The sequence below is a fragment of the Trichoplusia ni genome, unplaced genomic scaffold (genome assembly GCF_003590095.1).
Source record: "Trichoplusia ni isolate ovarian cell line Hi5 unplaced genomic scaffold, tn1 tig00003867, whole genome shotgun sequence".
Lineage (NCBI taxonomy): Eukaryota > Metazoa > Arthropoda > Insecta > Lepidoptera > Noctuidae > Trichoplusia > Trichoplusia ni.
In genome coordinates, this window is record NW_020800465.1 from 1,505 (window position 1) to 10,590 (window position 9,086).

General features: G+C 41.3%; 1 protein-coding gene across 1 annotated transcript; it reads left to right on the plus strand.

Moving 5' to 3' along the window:
• Positions 1-4,200: 4,200 nt before the first annotated feature.
• Positions 4,201-7,660, plus strand: LOC113508119. Its single transcript, XM_026891092.1, is given in 4 exon segments — positions 4,201-4,236; positions 6,187-6,397; positions 6,400-6,736; positions 6,738-7,660. Coding segments are annotated over 4 exon segments (1,269 nt in total). The 3' UTR covers positions 7,423-7,660.
• Positions 7,661-9,086: the final 1,426 nt, after the last annotated feature.

Here is a 9,086-nt window from a genome sequence, read left to right on the forward strand (position 1 = left end):
CTGGGTCTGGAAAACAGGGCTATGCGCTCATAACCATGGGCGTAGGGCGGCCTTCAAGGCATGTGAAGGTGGTAGTCCCTTGGCATCGTTGCAACACAATTGTGAGCTACACTAGCCTAGCTAGGCCTGCGGGACTACCGAGGGTCCTTCCCTTTTAGGTCCTTAATGTGCCAAGTACCTAATGGTTTATCCTGCATATCCACCAAATCATATACCAGAGGTGAATGCTTACCGGAAACCTTACACTTGACATATTTGGGAGCCAGTTTTTTTGAAAAATATTTATCCTTATCGCTTAAGTAGTAAGTACGTTTCCACACTATATCACCCACATCAAATTCAAATTTCTTCCGCCTTAAGTTGTAACTACAAGCATTTCTTGAATAGGCCTGAAGCAATGCAGACTGAACTCGGTCAAAGACACCAGACAAAACCCCTAAGTTTTCTGCATACTGATCCCTCGGCTGGAAAATAATTTCATTCACATCTGCATTTTGGTAATGAGAACCGTCAGCAATCAATTCCCTACCAAACACTAAGAATGCTGGGGTATAACCCGTCACCTCACTAGTTGAGCTGTTTAATGCAAATTGCACCTTGGGTACTTGTAGGTCCCAAGAGCGTTGATCATCATTTATGAGGGTAGAAATAGCTGTTATTATTGTTTTATTATAGCGTTCCACAGTGTTTATCTGTGGGGTGTATCTAGGGGTGTAATGCACATTAGGTACCTTGTATTTATTGAACAAATTCCTCATCTCATAGGAAGTGAATTGTGTTCCATTATCCAAGATAACGCACTGTGGGACACCATGTACCAAGAATATATTGTCCTCTAAAAGTTTGCAGATAGTTTTAGCGTTAGCACTCCTCATAGGAAACAATAGACAGTACTTAGAGAAACAGCAAGTTGCCACAAAGAGGTATGCATTTTGTCGCCTAGAGACAGGCAGCGGGCCGACGATGTCGATGCTCAACATCTGAAAGGGACGTGAACACTCCTTTGGTTTACCCATTAGGCCTAGTGGGGCGTGATTAGCTTGTTTGTGAGCAATACACGTGTCGCACGAGGTTACCGCTTCCACAACGTCCCTATGCATACCGGGCCAATAGTAACGTAGGGTCAGTCTCTTATAAGTCTTGTAGATGCCAAGATGCCCCGCTGTAGGTTCAGCATGGTTCTCCTTAATGATGCGCGGCCTTAATTCCGACGGAATCACTTCCTTCCATTCAAACTCACCTAATAATGTAAATTTGCTTTTGACATATCGAAATAACCTGTCGTCCTTAACTATATAGTTCGGAAACGACGACGGGTGTTGTTGACAACCGTGATATATATTCAAGTACCACTTGTCATTTGTCCGTGTATGTGGGTTTGACTGAGAAGTGCCCGTGTCTACCAAGGTGGCCACAGGAAACGCCCGGATAAGGCATCTGGAAGAGTATTGTCCACACCACGACGGTGTTTAATGTCAAAGTTGAAAGTTGAAAGTCTAACCCCCCACCGTGCCAAGCGGCCGGATGGGTTCTGTAGCTTCAGAAACCATTTTAGAGCCGAGTGATCAGTGTAGACAGTGAATTTCAAACCGTTTTCAAGATAACAACGCCAATGTTCCAAAGCCAGGAGAACAGCAAGAGTTTCTCTTTCGGTAATGCTATAGTTTTGTTCCTGTTTAGACAGGGATTTGCTCATGTAAGCTATAGGATGTTCGACCCCGTCCTTTGTCTGCGTCAATAAGCCACCTATACCATAGTTGCTAGCATCTGTGTGGACTTCGAATGGTAAACTGTAGTCCGGACAAGATAAAACTGGTGCGGTTACTAGAATTTCTCTAAGCTTTTTAAAAGAATCATCGCACTCCTGAGACCATTGAAAGGCGGGGCTTTTTTACTAGCACTGGTTAATTTATTAAGCGGGGCTGCTAATGCGCTAAAATTGGGAACAAACCGTCTGTACCACGAGGCTGTGCCCAAGAATCTTTTGACTTCCTTAGGGTTTGTAGGAACCGGGAAATTTAGAATAGCTTCGACCTTCTCCGGGTCAGGTTGAAGACCTTTAGCATTAACTACATAGCCTAAGTATTTCAGTTCGTCGCGGAAGAATTTGCACTTTTCCATGTTAATTGTAAGGTTGGCGTCGGCTAGCTTATTTAGTACTTTAGTCAGCAGGGAGATGTAATTATTGAAATCAGAGGAAACCAAGACAATGTCATCCAAGAATGCAAAGACCCTATTCTCAAACTCGGGGCCATAGAACAACTTATCTACCATTCTCTGCTGAGTTGCTGGTGCATTGGTAAGACCGAAGGGTGTAGTTTTAAATCTAAACGTTCCACGACCAGGTATATAGAAGGCGGTTTTATTCCTATCAGATTCCTGAAGGGGCAGTTTCCAAAAACTTTTGTATAAGTCAATGCTGGAAAGATACTTAGCGTCTCTCAGATTGACTAGTATTTCAGAAATGTATGGTAGATTATAAGCATCCTTCTTGGTAATGGCATTTAGCTTACGGCTATCAAGGCAAAAACGAAGTTTGCCGTCCTTCTTCGGTGTTAATAAGACTGGAGAGGACCATGGGCTCTCGCACGGCTCGACTACATCCAACCTGAGCATCTCATCAAGCTCTTCTCCCAGAATCCGCTGTTTTTCAGGGGACATCCTGTAATAACGTTGACGGATTGGGGGAGAGTCACCCGTATCGATGCAGTGGGTTATAAGGGTGGTCCGACCTAAACCCTTCCTGGTAGAAGAAATATTTTCAAATTGTTTAATAATATCATTGGCTATTACTTTCTGTGTCTCTGATAACTGGGCAAACGAGTGTAGGTGTAATTTAGAATTAAGCTGCGTGTTAGATTCGCTTTTATTTATGAGAAAAATAGATTTAATGTGTTTAGGAAATATCTGGAAAGCGTTCCAAAAATCCATGCCCAATAAAATTGGACTGTCTATTGAAGGAACCACATAAGCCCTGATAGTTTGCACTTTGTCCTCGAATGTAATTGGTAAATTTAGGAGGCCAATAGAGTGCAATACTTGTCCCCCAGCGGCGACAAATGTCTGTTCACTGTCCACAGGTTGCACGGTTAGACCTAGCTCCTGGGACAAAAACTTATGATAATCCCTACCTATTACCGTCACTGCAGAACCAGAGTCCAACAAACCACAAACAGGCAGGTGATTTATTAGAATAGCTGCATATGGTCTAGTATCATTGTTAGGTTTCTTCTGGATTGTCGAGACGGAGTAGCAATTGAAAAATTTAGAAACAAAGGATAACCAATCTTCCCACTCTGCTTTACTCAGTTTATTATAATCTGTTTTCCCAACGCGACAATCCAAGCCAGCTAGTTTTTTGGACGGTTACATTTAGTACAGTCTGGGAATTTTACCCCCTTCTCCCCACACTTGAAACAAATAGGAAAACGTTCTGCGCCACACTGACGCAGCGAGTGTGAGTTGCTTCTACAACGAGGACAGAAAGGGGTAACCCCTTGTGAAGAGTTAGCATCTCCTGTGTTAACTGCAGAAATAGGCTTCAGTGGCCGATGGTCCTCCCAAGTGGGGGTAGCTGTTTTATAAAAATTACCTCGGCTATATCTACTGTAGTTATAAGAATAAGAATTAGAGGCCGTGCCAAAAGACTTGGTTCCGGTCTTGATATATGCGAACTCTGGTGCCAAGGAGGAGAGGTTAGATTTAGAGGGTTCCTGATAATGGGCAGCTCGTGATTTATATTTTTCGTAGTTTTTGCAAACCGCTTCTAGCTGTTCCAGAGTTTTCACATTACTGATTGCTAGAACTTCCGCATAAATTGGTTTTAAGTTATGGGAGATAATATCGAATATTTCAGATTCAGTTGGCCTTGAGTTCAACCTATTAAACAGACCGTTCATGATGGAAATATATACTGTTATGTTCTCAAGGTCTCCTTGAGTACGCTGTCTTATTTCAGTAAGCAATCTGTAGTCATAGTCATCGGAGTCGAAGGCCTCTTTTAGTAGTTGTGTAAGTTCCAACCACGAGCTAACCTTAGGTCTAATATGTCGGTACCAATGCAAGGCATTGTCCGAAAAGATTTCATAGGCATAGTTAAACATGTCATCTGCCTTGATTTTCTTACTAATCTGAAATTCCTCTAGATTCTGAATAAAAGAGCGTACACAAGTCCTACCATCATATTTTGGCTTATTAGGAATGTGGTTGGTGCAAGTAACAGTTATGTTGGAGCCGGTAGGCTCTGAATGTTGAGCGGTATGAGTGTTGTTGTGGGACCTATATTTGGTTTCAAGATCAGCGAGCTGTGATGTGGCAGTGGTGAATGTAGCTTCTAGTTTCTTTCTTCGTGTAATAAGTTCAGAATTAGTTGGTGTAATACGTGATAACCTGTACCTAATGTGGTTCTTATATGATATGGCCTTGGATACTCCGGCCTCAGTATTAATTCCTACTATACTTGACTGAAATTCTGACAAGGTAAGTTCTACAGCATCTAAATCCTCCCGGGTATCCAAACCGGACTCCTGAATGTCATCACTAGAATATTTCTTACATAGCTGATTTATTTGTTTTCTAAGTTCTATACAAGTGCCAGATTCTCCACCCCTAATAAGTACCTCATATTCAAGCTCAGCTTTTCTTAGGTGAATAAAATTGATTGGGTGAGTTCCCATTTTATACAACAAGAACCGATGAGTGGTAGTTAACAATTGGAACTGATTAGATTATAACCAATTACACAGTTGAGTGTTACAACACAGACTTACAGAATTAATGAAATATTTTGATAATTACAGTATCAGTTATAAGGATAACCAATAAGAACAATTATTGAGATTAATTAATTAATTATAGTATTGATTCTTAGTTAAACATTGATTATAATCTTTAATTAATTATTAATAAATTATAGTGTTAGATTATATTATGTTCATTAAATAAATTATTATATTAGATTATAGTTGAATTTAAATAATACCGCTGCGATGCAGCCAAGCGACAACCTAAGTACCTGTGCCAGTAAAGATTGGGCGCCACTGTAACGGTGAGGGCCGCACAGGTAGGCTGTGCGGACCGTTAACCAATTAGGGAGAAAGAAAACCCGAGGTAGATCTCCAAAAAGGTCTTTAATGGAACTAGGTCCGGCTAGGTCGCGGGTTTGTGGCACAGGTAATTAAGTCCTCGCTTTTATATGAGTGAGGGGGTACCGTCCCTGGGGGGTCCACGTAGGGTGCCCGGTGAGCTGGCTGAAGCTGGCTGAAGCCGCACGGAAGCTGGCTGAAGCTGCACGGAAGCTGGCTGAAGCTGCACGGAAGCTGGCTGAAGATGGCTGAGCGGCCCGGTGAGCGGGCAGAGGCTGGCTGAGCGGCACAGAAGCTGGATGAGCGGCCCGGGAGCTGGCTGAAGCTGCCCAGAAGCTGGGGTCGCTGGCGTGACAACGGCCGCGGCCACCAGTAGGTGCTTAGCCGCCGGCTGGAGAGCGGGACCCGCAGAAGGTAGTGGGACGGCGGTAACCCGTAGGGTGACCCCTGGAAGCGTGCATAGAGGTGCGTAGGTTAGCGGTGCCGAAGATGTTGGCCCGCATGCGATGTGGATGCTCCCCTAGTGGTCCCCAGGGCAGCACAGAGGCAGGGAAAGGGAAAGCTCACACATCGCAGCGGTTTACAAGGCAGATGGGTGCAATGACACGTGCTCAAGGCTGATGCAATAAAGTGCTTACACTATCCAGAGCTCATTTTAGCCTTTAAAGGGGTGGCAGGAGGCTAGTAACAGCTGAAGGCACACTGAGTATTCACTTAACACTATTGAGAACAAGGGCAATGCAGCCCGCATGCATGGGATAACCTAAGACCGCGTGGTCGGCCAAGGCAAGCGAAACAGAACAAGCAGAATGGGATTAAATATGTGAAAATTAATATGAAGTAGGTTATCCCGTACACGGCACACACTTAGTTTAGCAATAAACATAGAAACTCACCCAAGATTGGGGTATAATTACACCTTAGGAGTCGTGGCAGCAGCCGCCAGTTATGGCGATCGAGAGGGAATGTCACGTAGCCTCTCACATCTTGACGTTTAGGCACTAGGGTGGACCACTGTCGCCGCGTCCATGGACAATTAGTAAGTTGGCCATAGACGCGACGTTACAATGATGCTATTGATGACATAGCTTTATTCCAAAAGAACTTGACCTTGTTAGCTGATAAATTAATATAAAAAACTAAATTCAATGGAATGTTAAATTTATTAGAAAGTAGTCTCCTAACTTTATCTTTTAAACTAGAAGACACTGTAAACGCTATTATGTTTAGTAAATTAAATATTTTGTATCCTTCTATTATAAGTCCAAAACAGCTATTTACAGAGTTTGTTAATAATTATAGGTTTTTAGCTGATATCAATTTCCTTTAAGTTTAACTTTAGAAAATATACACACTTTATTGAATGTTTCAGAAATTGCGAGTTATTATAATAATAACAAAGTTGTATTTGCCTTAAAAATACCTTTAGTAAATTCCAGGAGCTATGATTTATATCATAACATACCTTATCCAGTTTCTGTAACGCATGATACTTATACTATGATCATTCCCTCTACTAAATATCTAGCTATTAACAGAGATAGATCATATTATAGTAAATTAGATAATCTAAGTAGCTGTAAGACAATAAATAACCAGTACTATATATGTGACAACCTAGATACTTACTCGTGTGCCAGGACTTGGATCTGCATCGGATATAATCTCAAAAGCATTAAAATCTGTGCCTAGTAATTGTAAGACCCAATTTATTTAAGGCCAACTAGATATTTGGCAAACATTGGCTAACAATACATGGTTATATGTTATTACAAACCCTTCCAAATTGTCCATAGACTGTAAAGCTTCCAATACTGAAGTTATCATATCAGGCACAGGCATGATAAACTTACCTCCGTATTGTATAGCCTTTTATAAAGACTCAAGGTTAATACCCAAATATTACAAAACAATTAAGGTCCAAACAATTTAAATTAACTTTAATCTAGTAAATGACTCTTGTTGTAATTCGGAAACATTATCGAAACTTGAGCCTCAAATTCCCGTTTTAAATCTTACTAATATTAACCTTGATTCTATAACGTCACGACGAAATTTGGAAACCAGTCGCATTGTCAATAATCTTGACAAATTAATTGAAAAACCACATATTGTTTTATATGGTGAATATTATTCCTATGTAACAATAATTATATTTGTTATTATTGTAATATCTCTTTTTGTTCTATTTTGTAAGTTTATAAAATCGGGCATTTGTCATCGTCTCTTAAATAGACAAGCTTTCAAATGTAATATGGAAAAAGCTGAAGAGCTTACAGAAGTTGCTGCTAGTTCTTCCGACATTTCCGCACCTAAAATCCGTAAATCCCTTGCATAAACTTTACCTTTTAAGGATAAGTTTAGTCAAAACCCTGGGGGCTGTTATATATATGTAATGTATACATATGATAGTGCCCAACGGCTCTTTCTATATCCCTTGTCAGCACTTTTGATAGTTCATAATAATAAGATGCTCTCTTTACGACAGTTCGATTCCATCATCCGCGCGTGACACTTGCCCTATTTACCGAGTCCTAATGTAATTAAAGTGTCCTTCAATTTTCATCTAAGTTTTATTTCTTTGTTTTTTTAAAACCGAAATTCGGGAATCCTCATAACAGTAAGTATGACCATGTGTCTGCTTATCGCACCACCCTTGGCTGGCTTCCCATCCGCGAGCGCCGTAAGATGCGGGCTCTCTGTACTCTGTTTTCTTTCTTGACGTCTCCCTCTCCCCCTGCTTACTTATCACCTTATTTCTGTTATCTGTGCGATAATCACAGCCGCGACCTCCGGTTTTCCAATGATCTTCTTCTTCTGTGTCCTTCCCATAGCTCTGGTTTCGTCAACTCTTCTTTCCCTGTACAAGCCGTTTCACTTTGGAACTCTCTTCCCCCTGAAATCAGGATGTCCACCAACCGTTTGGCATTTAAAGTGAGGGTTCGTAAGCTGTTACTGGAAAGTCTAGCTGAGTTGTCCCTACAACCTTCATCGTCCTAATTCTTAAATCTAAGTATGTGAATTAGGGTGGAGCGATTATTTTTTTTTTTTAATTTTTGCTTCGGCATACCTGTTTAAAGTTGCTAATTTAGGTCATAACTAAATATAAGAAAACTCAGTTTGCTTACGTTAAGTTTAGAGGTGCCCCCATCATCTTAAAGTTTTGAAAATTTGCGCAAATTCCATAAAATCGCAAACGTTCTATAAACCCGGAATTATATTCTTAGCGATGCTTTATTAGTGTAAACTAAACAAGATTGAACTTGAAACGCGTGTGTTCTGATCAGTACGTACCGGGGTGTGGGGGAGGGGTATTTTTTATTTCACTCTCTCACATCAAAGAAATGGTATTATAGTGGTTTCTTAGGTTTACGCGAATGTTAGACATTGAAATGAAACTACTTTTACGGATTTTATCGCGGTTTAATTTTAGATTTTAGTTCCCGATGTTTCGAAACCTTTGCAGGTATCATGGTCACGGGCAGACTGAGATGGCGTTCGTCTTGACAGGAGATGTTGCTCGTTCTACCTTCATATTTTAATTAATTATTTGTGGTCCGACCTACGCAGTATGAGCTCACTGTGTCTTGATGTCTTGCAGCGCTGCTCTTGGGTTTGGCCTTGAGTTTATTTATTATTGGATCCCAAGTAGGTGATATCTTCCAGCCATCTTTCTATTGAAATTAGGGTGTTTTTTAATCTCAATAGCCTCGCGAAACATCCTAGGTAGGAATTTGGATTCTTTAGCGAGGATCTGTGGTTGGTCAAATCTAATATAATGGCTGGAACCTTCAGCATGTTCGGCGACTGCAGACTTCGTTGAGCGGCGGTGTTTCACGTCAGCTATGTGTTCTTTAACGCGGGTCCCTATGCTTCGTTTGGTTTGACCGATGTAAGAGAGGCCGCAGTCACAATCTAGTTTGTATACTCCTGCATCTTGTAGAGGTATGTGACACTTGACGGATGGTAAGGACTGGCTAATCTTCTTGGGCGGCTTGAAGT